The sequence below is a fragment of the Echinops telfairi genome, unplaced genomic scaffold (genome assembly GCF_000313985.2).
Source record: "Echinops telfairi isolate 266 unplaced genomic scaffold, ASM31398v2 ScPeMD7_7420;HRSCAF=8458, whole genome shotgun sequence".
In the NCBI taxonomy this organism is placed as follows: Eukaryota; Metazoa; Chordata; class Mammalia; order Afrosoricida; family Tenrecidae; genus Echinops; species Echinops telfairi.
The window spans coordinates 25,303,463-25,320,332 of NW_022111320.1; the positions used below are offsets into that span (position 1 = coordinate 25,303,463).

General features: G+C 40.3%; 1 protein-coding gene and 1 non-coding gene across 2 annotated transcripts in view; both read right to left on the reverse strand.

The window, feature by feature from the left end:
• Nucleotides 1–16,870, reverse strand: part of CNOT10 (CCR4-NOT transcription complex subunit 10) — a 78,173-nt gene that overhangs the window by 45,742 nt on the left and 15,561 nt on the right. The window contains exons 2-8 of the mRNA XM_045297678.1: nt 15,461–15,555; nt 14,569–14,730; nt 10,648–10,798; nt 7,983–8,125; nt 6,563–6,649; nt 5,703–5,786; nt 1,114–1,231 (exon numbers count right to left, since the gene is read on the reverse strand). Of these exons, the coding sequence (XP_045153613.1) occupies nt 1,114–1,231; nt 5,703–5,786; nt 6,563–6,649; nt 7,983–8,125; nt 10,648–10,798; nt 14,569–14,730; nt 15,461–15,555 (840 nt within the window). The remainder of the gene's footprint in view (nt 1–1,113; nt 1,232–5,702; nt 5,787–6,562; nt 6,650–7,982; nt 8,126–10,647; nt 10,799–14,568; nt 14,731–15,460; nt 15,556–16,870) is intronic.
• LOC115872141 lies at nt 228–346 on the reverse strand. Its single transcript, XR_004047679.1, has one exon. It is a non-coding gene; the product is annotated as a small nucleolar RNA SNORA61 (small nucleolar RNA).

Consider the following 16,870-nt stretch of genomic DNA (forward strand, 5'->3'; position numbering starts at 1 on the left):
AACTGTTATCGCAATCCATACACACATCAATTGTGTAAAGCGCATTTGTACATCATTCTCAAAACATTTTCTCTCCACTTAAACCCCCGATATTAGGTCCTCATTTAAGTTCTTTTCTTTTAAGATCAGTTTTATTATACATCTATATATGAAGGGGCTTCAAAAACTGGTGAAAAATAGAATTAAAGATAACAGAATTTTTCCACAAACTTTTTTTTTGGTTTTAACCCTGTTTGAAACTAGCCGAGCTCCAAGAGCACTGAGGGCCAGCTTCAATGTTCTTTCCCCTCCTTTCATGACCACCCAGACCAGTGTTTCCATCCGATGGGAAAGGGAACTGGAGGGTTCCACAAACTTTCTGAAGCCCTCTCCTGTACAACGACGTACACGGTGGGTATCGTTGTGGAGGCTTCCTAGATGCATCCAAACAACGTCCAGGATGAATTTACTAGGCTAAGATGCTTAAGAACACAGTCCTGGGGTCAATTTAATCAACTGGCAAAACATAGCTCATAAAGTTAATGTTCAACATCCTACTTTGTTAAGTAGCATCTGGGGCCTTAAAAGCGTATGATTATGGTCCTTGTCAATACTCGCCCTCATGAAGAGATCACTGAAGATGCGGGTGATAGTGCAAAGTGTGGTGAAAAAACTAGATGGTGCCCAGGGATCAGAAAGAATAGTATCTGGGGTTGTAAAGGCTGTCTTCAAATAAGCAGCCATCCAAGTGAAGTGTGACCTAAGTCCACACACCAGCCTGTGCCATCTAAGGACAGTAAATGATGAAATCCAAAGAAGAGCATGGCTTGCAGAAGGCTATGGATGACTGCAGAAGCCCAAATCCATTTGCAGGGATTAAGCCTCTGGTGGATGCCCTCTGATCACAGTCTGGGGATATGAACAGCCTTGCTATCATACGGAGAGCATTATAAGTTTGAATATGGACGACGTAGTTAGGTTAAAAATTTTTACAGCAGAAAAATCAAGACTTCCCATTAAAATTAGCATAAACCACTATAACGAATTCCACTGAAGAAGTCTGGAGAGAAAACCATGCAACAAGAAGTAAGAGATCTAGAAAATAAATAGTAATATTTCACAATTTTCTTTTACCTGTTTTCATGAATCCCGGATGTTCAGCAATGTTTGAACTATTTAGTAGTTTCACAGCTTTTCTGTAATTGCCTCGTAAGTACTCAAAATTGCTTTTAAGAAATAGAGAGGGTGCAGACTGTAAAGAAAACACAAATTACTTATATTCTGTTTTCCTAGGCTTAATTCGAGACCATACCTGTACGACTGTACACTTGGCATGTGTTCCCTGGCATAAACAAAATCAGGTAAGTCACGGTCACAAAACATTAAAATTATACAACACCGAATCTTACAGTCTCTATTCTTCATTGCTCTTGTAATCTAAAAAAAATGAAATCTGTCGGAGAGCAGCTTATAAAAAGACTTGCAAGTCTAGCTTAAAAAAACCAGACATACATCATCTACATGTAGGAACAGTCTGTATAGTATCAAGTATGTGTGCATTCATCTGTCACACCACTGGAGTGCAATTAAATCAGCATAAACTGGGGCCTTGATTTTAATGCTCCTAAGGAAGCAGGCGACTGTCTCTATTTCTAGCACACAGATAGTTCTTCACTTGCACCCAAAGAGATAGAAATAAATACTTTTCCAAGTAGAAAAAAGATGTTATTGTATAATGATGCTACTTTTTTTTCAATTTCTAAATTGTGAGTTAGGTTAAGGTTTAATTTCAGATCATCTGGTATTCAAAGGTTTAAAGCTTCTCATCAGCGCCCCCTATAGTTTGCCCTTCCCCCTCCATGGTTTCTCTTCTGGTGGACTACCACCTTCCACCTTACCCAAGTTAACATCCGTCCACTGTCTACCCTGTTGCTTTATCTTCCCTCCCCAGCCCCTGCCCCCCAATCTCCAAAGCCTTTTCCCTTTGGTAAGAACATCTTATTTCGGATAGCAGTGGGCTTGACTGCTTTCAGTCAGCAGGGTGTTTTACAGGTCCATCTGTGTCATCCACTTCATGGTTTCGTCACTGTTTTCTTTTCAAGAAGTTCACAGTACTCCGTCATTTGTATATACCACCCATTCCTCTACTTGTGGGCATTTAGGCGGTTTCCACCTTCTTGCTGGTGTGAACCTACTGTGGTGTGCATGTCTGCTCGTGCTATGACTCTTATACTTTAGGGTAAATACCCAGGAGAGGGGTGATGGGATGCTATTTCTATTCCCAGGTGTTTGAGGTAGCACCACAGTGCTTTCTGCAGTGGCTATACATAGGTATTACAGTCACACGGGCAGTGGACCAGGGCTCTCTGACCTCTCCAGTGCATTTGTTATTTTCTGTATATCAAGAGTCTTATAACAGGAAACATTCTTTTTGAGACTTAATCTGATTACAAAGATCATGTTGGACCATCTTTCACTTCCAAGAGTCCTCATGGTGGAGGATCCTATCTATAGGACAAAAGCATGTCTCATCTGGGGATGAGACATCTACTTTGGAGGATATCTGGGATTCTTGTCTTCCCTATTTAATAATTATAGCTTAGCATCAAGCAACTTCCTATTCTTCTAAATCCCAGTTCATTCTTTGTTCTGCTCCCTATCCACCTCAGAGTTCTTCTGGACTGCGGGAACACTGTCTTTCAAGGCTTATTCCAGGTGGCAGTATTCCTTCCTCAAGCGCTCACGGACTCAGTTATAAGTACACACTACACGACAATTATTTTATTTGTCTCTCCCTTATGACCTCCTTTAAGGCAAGAATTATATACTTAATCCTAAAGGTTTCAAAATGACCTGGTTTTTCCCTCCTAGCCTCCTCAAGGTACCGCCTCAGGTCTAGACCACAATTGTTCTACACACACACACACACACACACACACACACACACACACACACACACACCATGACTAAGTGACTCCTTAGGCTGCTGGCTAGGATTTTTAGGGTCAATTTACACTAATTATTCCTACTAAAACTCTACTGACTCAAGAGTTCATACTTCTAATCAGTTTTCAAGATAGCTCATTGTTTGATTCCTATCAAATCCAAAAATGAGTGGCTTTTAAGCTGATTCCAAAACAAAGCAACCCTTCAGGACTGAGTAGAACTGACCCCAGAGGCTTCCAAGGCCTTTCCTGTTACATGCTGGACTTGAACTGCCGACCGCTTGGTCAGCAGCTGAGTGCTGATTCACTGAACAACCCGGACTCCTTTTCTTCCCTATACCATCTTAAAGCATACTTTTATATGGCAGGGGTTGAGATGGAAGGAGTGAAAGGGAGGGGGAAAAATACTGTCTAAGTCTCTGAGATATGATTGAGTTATAATTTGAGATGTATATCGGGTTGATTCTGACTCATAGGTACCCTATAGGACAGAGCAGAATTGTCCCTGTGGGTTTCTGAGGTTATAACTCTTTACAGGAGCAGAAAGTCTGATTTTTCTGTCAGAGAATGGCTAGTGGGTTCAACTTGGTGACTCATCAGTTGGCACCCAAGGAGGCAGCCCAATGAATAAAACTTACAACGCCACCAGAGCTCTGTCTTAAGGACCCTAACCCTACGCAAACTGAAGGTACGAAGGTCAAGTCCAAATCATTTAAAAGGTGGTTTTGGCTTTTAACCTGAGTGATAACTGTAATAATATCTTAAGCACACTATTCAGAGATCATGCTGTTTGGAGCTATTGCGTTTGTTCTGACTCCCGGGCTCTGTGCCGCCCTCTGACCATGTTATGTTTGAGCCTGCTAGTGCAGTCACTGTGTCGGTTCATCTTATTAAAGGTCTTCCTCTTTTTCACTGCCCCTCTACTTTACCAAGCATGATGTCCTTTTCCAGGGACTCGTCTTTCCTGATAACGTGTCCAACACACTGTTAGATGAAGTCTCGCTGTGGTAGTTACATAATCTGCTGTCAATTTGAGACTGAAGGGTGACGGGGTGGAGGTTAGCCTGTCAAACAGGTCACCGCCGGATGACCTCATTTGGAGGCACTAAGGAGAAAAAGAGCTCCCTGGAGGCAGGACACATGCTTACTCCCTGTGAGACATTCTTTCTGACAAGACACTTGGAGCTATGCTAGAGCCCTGGGAGCTGGAGACCCCTGCCAGTGCTGAGATGCTTCTACCACCACTGGATCCACAAGACTTTCCACCCACTGGCCTGTGATGTTCCTGCATTCGGCGTCATTGCATGTGTTGCATGAGTCTGAAGAGGAATTTATAGATTGGTATCAGACATATGGGCTACTACCTGACTTATGGACTTGATCTGGACTGGGTGGTTTTCTCTATATTCAATTGCTCTTTGATATAAAGCTCTTTCTTACACACATATGAGTGTCTATGAATTTGTTTCTCTAGTCATCCCAGACTAACACACTCACCATTATTTCTGACGGATTTTGGCTGTAACTCTTTCAAGGCAGACTTGTTTGTTCTTCTAACAACACATGGACTATTCACTATCTTTTGCAATATCATCATTCAAAGGCATCAATTCTTCTTTAGTCTTCCTTACTGTCAAATTGTGAATGCATCTGAGACAACTGAAAATACCATGGGCTTGGGTCATGCACACTTCAGTCTTCAAAGTGATGTCTTGGCTTTTTAACATTTGTACGAGATCTTTTGGAGCTGATATGGCCATTCAACATGTCATGACTGCTGACTGGGGTTCCATGTAAAAGGAAATCCTTGACAACTTCACTCCTTTCTCCACGGGTCATGATGTTATTTATTGGTCCAGTTGTGGTGACTTCTCTTCTTCATGTTAAAAAGTACGATCCATACTGAAAGCTGTACCCTTTGATCTTCCTCAATAATAAGTGGTTCAGGTCTTCTGTATTTTTAGAAAGGCAGGTGTGTCATATGCATATTTCAGGATGTTAAAGAGTCATCCCTCAATCTTAATGCCACCTTCTTCATATAGTTCAGCTTCTCCAATTCCTTGTGCGGCACAGACTGAGTATGACAAAGGGATACAAGCTTGACACCTCTCTTTCCTGATCTTAAACTTTGTTTAATATGACCACTACTTCATAACTCTATCATATCAAAGCTTACACATCTGGTAGCAGACTACAGTAACCTAAACCCAAACCCAATCCATGGAGTCTGACTCAGTGATCTCACAATGCAGAGTACAACGGTCTTACAGTTTCCAAAGCCACAAATATTTACAGAAGCTGACTGGCATATCTTTTTCACACTGAGCGGCTGGTAGGTTCAAATAGCTGACCTTTCACTTAACAACATTTGACTAATATAAGTTATTTAAAATCCACAGGTACCAATAGTCCTACTAATAAAAGTTTGTTTTTTTAGAATCATTTTACTGGGGGCTCTTACAGCTCTTATCACAATCCATCCATCCATCCATTGTGTCAAGCACATTTGTACATATGGTGCCATTATCATTTTAAAAACATTTTCTTTCTACTTGAGCCCTGGGTATCAGCTCATCCCCCCCACCCCCCCTATCTCGCCTACCCTCCCTTCCTCCCTCATGAACCTTGATAATTTATAGATTATTATTACTTTTTCATGTCTTACACTGACTGCTGTTTCCCTTCACCCACTTTTCTGTTGTTCATCCCCCTAATAAAAGTGTTAAGGTATAAAAGCCACAGATCATAAAATGAGATAAAAGTTCAAAAGAAACTTACATTTCCAGCCGTGTTCATGACTGACTTGATTTCTCTTTTGCATGCCTTTAGGGACTTCATTTGGATATAAGCTCTTACTTTATACTGTCAAAGGAAAATGCTAGTATATAAGAAGTACAATAAATTTACAATGCTCAAGCATTTACTATACAGTTAGGGAAATTAAACTCAATCTATTTGCAACACAGTTTTAACAGTTACTTACAAATGCAAGTTCAAAGCGATCCTACATATCTTATTTTTACTGTACTCTTTGAATACATTCTAAAATACTAAAAGCATGTTAGATTAAAATCTAAACTTCCATTCCAAGCAAAATTCCTACTAAGCCTTACTGGCCAATGGCTAAAACAACAATGGATTTTTTAATTCTACAAATGATTTTATTGTTAATTGAGGCTACTACTCCTCACAATATTTTATAGGGCAATGACAAGAAACCATATGTTACTATCTTAAGTCAAATATAAATGTGCTGCTGAATCACACGAGTCCAAAGCTAACAGAACCTGGGGGCGGTTTCAAAAGAGCAATTAAGCTGTCAAAGAAGCCCTTGAAAGCTGAGAACGCGAGCATAAAGTGCCATGTACACAGCATTTCCAGTCTACGAGGTGTCACAAGCACTCTCGCGAGGGCAGAATACACGGGAGGTTGTACACAGGCTTTAGGCAAACATCACGCCATTTTATAAAACAAGAGACCTGAACATCTGATTTTTGTAGGGAGGGGAAGGGGTGTCCTGGAATCAATCCACGCAGAACCCAAGGGACGCCTGTATTGCTCTCTCCGATCTATGACATGGTTTCCTCATTCACAAGAACAACTATGTGACGTATGATCCCCCTTTAAAATTTACCCACCTGATGTATCTTTGATTTTGCAGCTTCTATCAGAGCTCCACTCTCGGCTTTATGATTAGATCCATCTTTGTTGGTGTTATTACCAGTCTGTAGGGTGGTGAAACAAAATTGGCCGATTGAAATAATTTAAATTAGAACTTAAGCTGGTGAGAAGCTTCACGTTTTAAAATCCTACGTCCCACTCTTGGAGTATCAGGCTCCGTAGTGTGGAGTGGGTGACAGGTAACTCTAGTTGAGGAGTTCACAGCTGAGCCCAACGATGGAGCAGGTTTTAAAAGTACAGACCAGACTGAGGCAAAACCCAGAATAAGAGGATGTCATTTCCTTCTTTAAAAGTTTGCTGGCATAAACAATGCCAACAGGATCCAGTCCTAAATTCCCCAGAATTCAAAGTTTTTCATTATGTGACTTATCTCCTTTCTATTGCACAAGTACTATCCACTGCCGATTACCAGAAAATAATCCCAGTAGGCCACTCTCTCACACTCTGGGCTTTCTTATGCTAAAACAGGACAGTGAGCCTGTCACACCCTCTCCTTTGACTTCTAAGCTCCTGTATTCTCTAGCCTCCCTCCTTTCTTCTCAGCAACAGATGTTCTTCAATCTGTTTCTTCCCACAGACCCGTCATTCCTTGAAATGCGTTTCATTATTGTCAACTTAATAACTAGCAGAGAATCTGTTCCATGTTTTGCAAGCAAAGTTCCGTTGAACTTATCATCAAATATAGTAACTGAACGTAAAAAGGAAATGCTTTATTACATGATATTTAAGAATCCTATGAAATTCCTTAAGCTGTTAAAATGAGTTGTAAATGATTATTTTAGAAAACTGAGGTTCAGAAAGGTTGACTTGACTAGGGTCATATTATTTTAATTTTAAACTCCAAGCACAAACTTCTATAGGCAGAAAGGTACTAACGATCTGTTTCTGTAAAGGTACTAACGATCCTTTGTAAGAAAGCAGGGAGGGGCAGAAACAGTAAGGAAAGGGGGTCATCCATTAACAACCAAGGAGTACAAGATAAGAAAACCAAGGGACCCAGGACGTAGCCTTAGTGTGCACCGAGTCTCTCGTCAGAACATGGTGAAGCCCGTCCGTCACACACGTGCCCACGCTGAGCTTCAGGAACCTGATGGATGGGGTGCTCTTTTATATAACATGTCCAGAAAAGGAGACTCCAGAGAATGAGAACAGACCAGTGGATGTCAGTGAGGGACGGGAAGTGACTTCTCGTGGGTCCAGGGTTTCATTTTTGGCTTCTCTTTTGATGGTTCCGCCACTCTGTGGCTCGCAAAAGCCACTGACTGCACACTTGAAAACGTCAAGTTTTACTGTAGGTGAATCATATCTCAATAAAACTTTCCTAAGGACGAATGTCAACCATAGTTTGAAACTGTCTGATCACCTTGGGGCACTTACCTCATTCTTCCCGTTTTTGTTACTGCTTCCCTGCGAAATCATTTTTTCTAGCACAGCAAGGAGATGCAGAGCTTTCTCGGCCTGGTAAGTTAATATGTACAGGTCTACAAGCAGAAAACAGACGGCTTGGGCAAATTTTTCTTCTGGCAAAAAACAAAATCAAAACAAACGAACAACAACGACAACAACAAAACAGGAGAAAAAGTCATTAATTTGAAGTGAAGCAAACAATTCAGATTACCCTCCACACAACATGACTAAAACCATGCCTTTCCTCACTGCACATTACCTAGAGTCGTGAATGAAACAACACTGCTGTTCTACGAGGCATCTCAAGGGCCCTCATTTCAGAAACTCCAGCAACTAAACTTCCTTTGGCAAAACATCTACCAAGCCCTAGCACAGGTAATGAAGAGTACTACTTTCCACGAAGGATCCCAGGCCTTCCAACGCCACTTACTAGATGTGTGGTGTTTGCATATTGCTTAACTTACCAGTCTCCAGCTGTCTGACCTGTAAAATGGGGAGACTTCTTTACCTGCCTAAAGGCAGAGACTAAATCAGGTGTTCTCCCAAGGTCCTGTCTAAGAAGATCTATGACTATGAAATCAACTTCCTTTCTAGTCACAGAGATGGAAAGAACAAACAATTTGATAACACAGATGCATGTCTGTGCAAAACATCGTGCATTGCAGCATGTCAGAAGGACCTAATGAAAACAAGAAAAGTGATCTGCTGTGACACAGAATATTTTCCTTTCTTTTCCCAAATGATGATAAAATATAAGAAAAATAGATCTACAAGGCTGCCCTAATCAAGGAACAGAGAAGTTTCAGAAATCTCCTAAATGTTGTTTCCATCCTTGCTCCTACTCAGCAGCACACCAATCCATTTACACTGAACTCAGCTGATGTGCAAGCTTCAAATACAAAAACATCCCTCCCCAGAAACCAAACCCTCTGCAGCCAGTTGACGCAGACTTATAGTGCACCCCTAGAGGACAGGGTGAAAATGTCCCATAGGGTTTCCAAGGCTGTGATCTTTATAGAAACACACTGCCACATTCCTCCCGTGGAGTGGTTGGTGAGTTCGAACCACCAACCTTTCAATTAGCAGCCAAGTGCTTCAACTACTGTGGCACCAGTGTGCTTATAACGGCCTCTCACACACCAAATGCACCCTCACTTTATGATTTTTGCATTCTCGACTCCCTCTGGCTGTACTGCACTCCCCTCTAAAGAGTAGCAAGGCTCAGTTCATCTCTTTATTCAGGCCTTTTTTCAAAAGCTATCTCATTAGAGGTCTTCCCTGGCAACCTTATCAAAAGATACCAGTCCCAGTCAATCTTTGTCCTCGTGCCTAATTCTAGCTTTACTTTACAACACTGACATAATTCAATGGACTTCAAAAGGTTTGTGGAAAAGGGAATTGGAAGGTAATGGAATTTTTCCCTGGTCTTCCTCTCCCCCAATAGGATATATGTTTACTGCCAGCAAAGGGGTTTTTCGGTACACAGCGTTATCCCGATTCCACAACAGCACCTGGCCCACTGGTGATGCTCAATAAATATGGTGCATGAAGAATCGGGTAAGAAAGTTAACACGTATAGTGACTGCCAAAGAAGGGTGGGCTAGAATGCTACCTAGATTTTTAAAACACTCTTTAGCCACAGTACAGATGATTAGAATTTCCTGAACTGTTCTGGGACCCTTGAAACCGTCAATACTGGCAGTTTTACAGAAAAATGCATCTGTACTACCCTAAAAGTAAAATTCTAGTTTTGAGCTATAATGAAGGAGGTGGCATCTTTGCCCCATTAGCCTGGCCACCAGCTCTCAGGATTGAGAAAATGATAAGAAGAACCACGAACGTGACTCCTGGGAACCAAAGGACCAACTGCTCAACTAGCGGTCAGCAAAGGGGAGCCAGGCCTCGGTGCCCACGGTCTGCTCTCCTGCTCTCTGAGGCTCCAAAAGGGAGCCGCCACCGCCCCTGCCCTGGGATGAGCACAGCAGTACCAGCCATTGGCAAATCACCAGGAATGCCCATCCGTATGTTTCAGTTTGAAAGCAATAATCAATCTTCAAGCTTATTACTTGTTTAGGATTATGGGTATAAAAATTCCCCTTGGAACTCAGAAAAAAACAAAAAGCTAAAGGAACAGACCAAAAACCTCCCAGCCCCTAACAGCTATTTCCCTGCCCAGCCTTCATTCTATGGCTTTCCTCCCTCTTCTTTGGTCCCTGGCCCTCCTACGCTTCCCTGAGGCTAAATAGTAAGTTGTGTTACGATTTCTAAAAAGCTATAGTATGTAGTTGTGCTGCCTAGTTTATGATTACCCACAATTCCAGCCAGTTTGTAAACAAAATGAAACGCTTTTCAGTCCCCTGACATTCCACAGTGTTCCTTCCTCAGTTCACTAAGCTGCAAGTGGCGTTTAAAAGCTGCAAAGGAAAAAGTAACAATAAAAATAGACAAGAGCCTCCAATTAGACCCAGCATTTCTAGCAAGTTAACTTGAAAATTTGAGTTAAAATTGAAAAATTAATTTTTGAACCATTAAACAATGGAGGTTTTTGCTCTCCTTAGTTATCGAGGTCTAATTTTCTGATTTGGATGGTCGAGGTAAAAGTATCAAAGAACTTACGACTTGACACATAACATACCAAAAGGTTCTATGAACTGGTACAGTTTCTCGCCAACTGAGATGGCTTCTGTGTACTGCCGGAGGTGGTACAGGATGACTGCCTGATTGTAATACAACATGCTGTTCTCAACATCGTCCAGTCCGTCCATTTCTTCCACGGCTGAGTGCACCTGGGAAACAATCAACAGGGACTAGCTGGAACAACAGTTAGGAAATAAAAAGCAATAGCGAAGGAACCTATCGGAATAAACAGGAACGTGGGGCAGCACTTCTGCTGGCTTCCCCCACCTTCTCTAGTACCCCCGTATTTTAACTACTTTCATTACTACAAATCATTTCACTGCAGCATTTCATTCACGGTAGGACTCTATTAAAGAAAACTACAACAAAAACCAAACCAAAGCTACAGTCGACTAGTTGATTCTGATTCATAGTAACTACAGGGCAGAGTAGAACTGTTCACAGGGTTACTGAGACTGTACATCTTTACGGCGGTAGACAGCCACATCTTTCTCCCTTGAAGTAGCTAGTGAGTTTAAAGTGTTGAGAGTAACCCACTCTACTGCCCAGCACGAGTGGTTCTCTGCCTTGTGGCTCTGATGACACAGCCCTTGTTTCAAGCGACAATAGAACTTCTGAGTAGGCTTCCTGCCTCCCAGCCTCAGGAGCTATACGGCGCTCTATGGCGAACGGAAAAGAACTCAAATAAGCTTTCCCTGAATTTCAAGAATGAATAGCTCAATTCCATTTTACTAAAAATCCAGTCAAATTTAAAGGACAATCGCTAACTATATACTATGTGCCAAGCCTGCTAATAAGTTAAACCTTTAATAGAGAACATTTCATCGAATCTTAACTATATACCTCCAGAAAGGGGCCCTGGTGGCATAGTGGTTACACATTCTGCTGTTGACCACAAGGTCAGTGGTTTGAAACCACCAGCTGCTCTGTGGGAGAAAGACAAGGCTATCTACTCCAGTAGATACAGTCTTAAAAACCCACCGAGCCATTTCTACCCTGCCCCACGTGGTCGCGATGAGTCAGAATTGACTGCATGCAGTGTTTGGTTTGGGCTCATACACCTCAAGGATATGGAGAATATCATCATTCCTGTTTTTATTACTATTTGACTAAGACATGTATTTTCTGATTCTCCAGTAATGGTTACTTTTCATTTTCATTAAAAAAGACCGGAACACTTTTAAAAATAATGAACAACAAAACACCTAGGTCACATATGGTGGTTAAAGTAGGGCTTTATGAGCTTTACTAGCAACTTTACATGCACAATACCAAAGGAAAAACATGTTTAATACTTCATATTTGACAGTTAATGACTATCAGTATCTCTCTCTTTAAAGTCATTTTATTAGGGACTCTTATAGCTATCACAATCCATCCATCCATCCATTGTATCAAACACCTTTGTACATACATATGTTGTCATTATAATTTTCAAAACATTTTCTTCCTACTTGTTGACCCCCAGTATCACTCATTTCCCCCTCCCTCCCTAGTATATCACTTTTGTAAGCTGTAGTGCTATGCTATTCTTCTAAATTTTCAACAAGTTTCACAACCATTTCATAGTCCCATTTAACACATGAAAGTTAGTACAGGAGTTTCACCTGTATTTAAACTGACTTTTCCTCGTCAAAACAAACACTATAATAGAGTATTGTGCAACGGTAAATAACTTGTTCAAAGACTGACAATGTGGCAGCAAGAAAGGAGGGCCTCACTGAGACGGCCTGACACAGGGCTGCCACTAGGGCCCAAGAGTAGGCACAGTTGGGAGGCTGGCGCAAGACCCGGCAGTGTTTTGTTCTGTTGCACAGGGTTGCCACGAGTTGGAACAGAAGCAATGGCCCCTAACAACAACGCTGATATCCATGATACACCCAGACTTAACAACCTTGGCTTGGCTAACCGCAAGGAACCTGAAGATTCATTGCACGTCAAGCTTTGTTATCAGTCTCTGCAGACTTCAATCACTCATGTGGTAGGCTGGGCAGGAGGGGTTCAAATGTTAGTAAGTGGACCGAGTGGCTTAGACTATGCGTACTTCAAGTGATTAAGTCTTCAAGGGATTAAAAATAATTTCCTTAAATAAAGAAACAAGACTATTCCCAAAGAAAGACACCTTGGTGCTTGTTATGTAATGGCATGAGAATAAGCTAGAAGAGATTCATTCTTAGAAAATGGAGGAGTTTGAGGTTAAGCAATTTAAGACTGACAATAGTTGAACCTCTGATGTGAATAAGTTTGTACCATTTCTGATTCCATAAAATAATCCAATCACTGCCTCAGTCAGAATAAAAACTATTCATTAAACCGAATAAAATAAAATAGTAATGAAATATTTGCCTGGACATGTGACCTTAAGCATAAGTATGACTTAGAGAAAGTGAAGAGGCACAAGTATAAAAATTTTTAGGAAACTAAAGAGTTGATGACACTTGGGGGACACTGAATCAATTTTTAATAAGAGGAAAGGTTGGTGAAAGAATGAACTAAAACAATTTTCTTTCTTGGCTTAACAAGAAGTTTGTAGGAGCTTCTTATTCTAAAGTTCTACGGCTAAACTTGGGCTCAATGGCCATATCCATCTGTCTTGGCAAAAAATGTCTGTTGGATTATAGGGCACATATATAAGTTGTTTCAGAAAATTTCATTATCTTTTGGTAATTCCATTTTCCATGAACTCTTGAAGCCCTCTCATTTTACACATCAGCAAATAGTATCTTCCCTTTGATTTTGGAGCTACAGATTAAGTCATAGCTAATAATGATGCAATGTCATGATATGTAAGTTTACAAAGACCAAGTTGGTTATAAGCACAGATTAAACAGATACAAGGTCTGGTTCAAAACCTCTTCTCCATACTAGCTGAGTAAATTACACTTCCCAGACTTCAGTTTTTAAACTGAGATAATAATAATCCTATGAGATAAAGCACAAAACACTTAAATGATAATTGGCCTTTTAAGTAAGCACTCAGTAAATGTTGGTTATTATTTTCATTTTCTGGAGAATTTTAATAGGGCTTTAAAATTACTTTATTTCTACATAAACTTATAAAGATCCTGATGGGGGTCACTTATTTCTCAACTATACACAGTTTTACAGTGATACCACAGTGGTGCTCATGAATACCGGCAGAGGCTCAATAACATCTCAAGATCCTTTAGATGAAGCAGCAGTAATTAAAAGCATAGGACCTTGAGTCAAACAAGTCTGGGTTAATGTAGTTCTTACTACTTAAGAGTTGTATGTCTTTGGGCAATTTATACAGGCTCCCTGTGCCTCAGCTTTCCTATCGATAAAATGAACAAATTTACAATGCCTACAGGGCTGCTGGGAAGAATAAGTGAGAAGTGGTCTACTGCGTGCTTAGTGCAGGCTCCGGTCACACAGAAAGAAGTAAAGGACTGCTAGCCAATCCCATCGTTATCGTAGTTATTCAACTTCAGAAATCTCAAGTGTAGTCCCAGGGTGGGAGAAATGTTGCTATTATAGACAGAAAGAACACTGGTTAATGGAAGCTCCAAACCATATATCAGAGTGTCCTCTATTTAACTCTGGATCCAAAATACTAAACCAGCTTGGTATAATTAATAACAAAATTTGTGCAATTACAGATAAAATATATTTCAGCCATCGGCTAAACTTCATTTGTTTTTACTATAATTCTTCCTCCAAACTCTGAGGAGCATCCAAATTTGCTATATTAATCGATTCTGTTCAAATGAAAAGAGAAACAGAGAACAAAAGTATACAACATATCAGCTTTCATTTCTTCACATAATTTTATACAAGTAAACTTAGTATCAATAAATCTTTTCAGGTAGGAAATCACACTTATTTTCCTTAACTATTTTTATTTCACATATTAAAGAACATCACAATATTTTTATAGCAAAATCCATTTGTGGATCACCTGATTCTTCAGCTGGTTAAGTGTCTGTCTCAAATTATCTGTTGTTGTTTGGTTACTTTTAAAGAACTCAGCTACGGCAGTATTCAGAATTATTTTATAATCATCTTTGTTTATATCTTGTAGGCAGGCAAGGTGTTGCAGGCAGGTATCATAATTTCCAGCCTTAAAAAGAAAGGACACAAGCAAAATTAGGTATCTTAAGTTTTTTGAACAATCTCATTTATTTCCACACATACTCATTTCTCCTTTTAACTGGAGTTACTATATGAAGGTCTATGGAAAGAAACTATGGCTATTTACTTGCTAAGAATCAAACTCTAACACTGCAATGTATTATCCTGTGAGGTACAGGGTGACTTGATAGCAGTGGGTTCGGTATGTTAACGAAGGCCCGAGGGGGGAGGAAGGCAATAATGTCATTCCCAATTTTAATTTCTAGTATTTCTATTTTAAATATCCCACTACCAAGTTCCTCTGTTTACATGTTAGTAAGCTGATCAAATAGGGTTTTCTTGTACATTCTTTTATGTTAGAAAAAAAGGCTTAACAATAAAATTTTAGGGTTCAATTTTAAAGTGTATTCAAAGGAAAAAACTGACTAGAAAAGTTAAATGAAGGCTGATCATCTATTTATGTATCTAAATTAAAAACACTTAAAAATAATATGTGTGAAAAAATATAAAATTATTATGGTTTGAATTACTCCTGCTCCTTTCATCATATTTAAAACCAATTCTAAAATGATTTTCATTTTAAAGCTAAATTTACTTCTCCAAACTCATTTCTTGAGTTATCACAGAACAAAAGTTAGAACTGAAAAAGCCACTGTGAAAATATTTATGTCTGACAGACCTCTCAGAGTTGAGCAGACAAGCAGAAACCATTTACTTACTGCAAAGGCTTGGAAGGCATTGCTGGACAACTCCTTCTCCTGGTCAGTAAGCCCAGAGGACTGACCTGTCCCTTCATGTTTCTCTGCTCCCTGATCTGTAAGCACACAAGTTTGACAGTTCTATAGAAATACAAGTTGTGCAGTGAACTTGTCTTTAGTTCTCGTCTTCTTCCTAACGAAGTTGCCATAGTCATGTTCCTCTCAATTACAGTGGTTAATAAGTGAGTATGAAACGGCTGTTCAGAAAATGTCAAGCAGAAATGTTTCCCGTGGCTGTGGTCAAGCACAGTGAAAACCCACCGTGTGTGTAAGGACTATAGCTCTGGTGATCATGACATGCAGGCTGAGAATGTTCTGTTCTCCTAAAAATATTATCTGCCGACCAGCCATAGTAAAGCACCTTTGTCAGGTCCCAGAGATTCAAGGACATTATATATAAATGTTCCTGCCATTAAGAAATATGTAATCTAGCTTCTGGGGTCTTAAAAAGCTTTCCAGCAGCCTTCTAACAATGTAAGATATGAAAATGATAATTATAACTTATCAAGGATTCATGAGGGAGGGAAGGTGTAGGAGGGAGGAGGAAAAATGAGGAGCTGATACCAAGGGCTCAAGTGGAAAGAAAATGCTTTGAAAAGGATGATGGCAACATATGTACGAATGTGCTTGACACAATGGATGAATGTATGGATTGTGATAAGAGCCCCCAATAAAGGTATTTATTTAAAAAAAATACTGCCCTAAGGCAATCTAACCCCCTAATTTGAAACTAAAGACACTCCCAGAGGTCACCTCTCAGCCAAACAGTGGATAGATGGGGACAGCAGAATAAACAGTAAAACCTGGGAAGACTGTGCTCCTTTGATAAAACCACAAGGGCAACATTTACCCAAAAGAAAAGATGAGAAGGCAGGAAAAGTCAGAGTGGATGAAGAGAAACGGGGATCCCCAGACAAGCAATGGGGAGAGTGCAGACATAGTCGATTTCAACCAATGCTGTGGATCAATTTGTATGTGAAATATTGATTGGAAAACTAGTTTGCTATGTGAATTTTTATCTAAAGCACACCGAGGAGAGAAATTTCTCATCTACCATAGTTGGAATATCTGAGCCCTAATGGGGTAGTAGTGGTTACCCGCTGGGCTAACTGAAAGGTCAGAAATTCAAAATCACCAGCTGCTCCCAAGGGAGAAAGGCAAAGTTTTCTACTCTTAGAAAGCGCTAGTCTCCTATAGGGTCACTGTGAACCAGAACTGACTTCATGGTAGTGAGTGAATGAGCTGAAATATCATTCATTACTGCAGGGGGCCTCAAACTTTTTAAACGGGGCAAGTTCACTGTCTATCAGACCCGTTGGAGGGTCGGACTATAGTTTAAAAAAAACTATGAACAAATTCCTATGCACACTG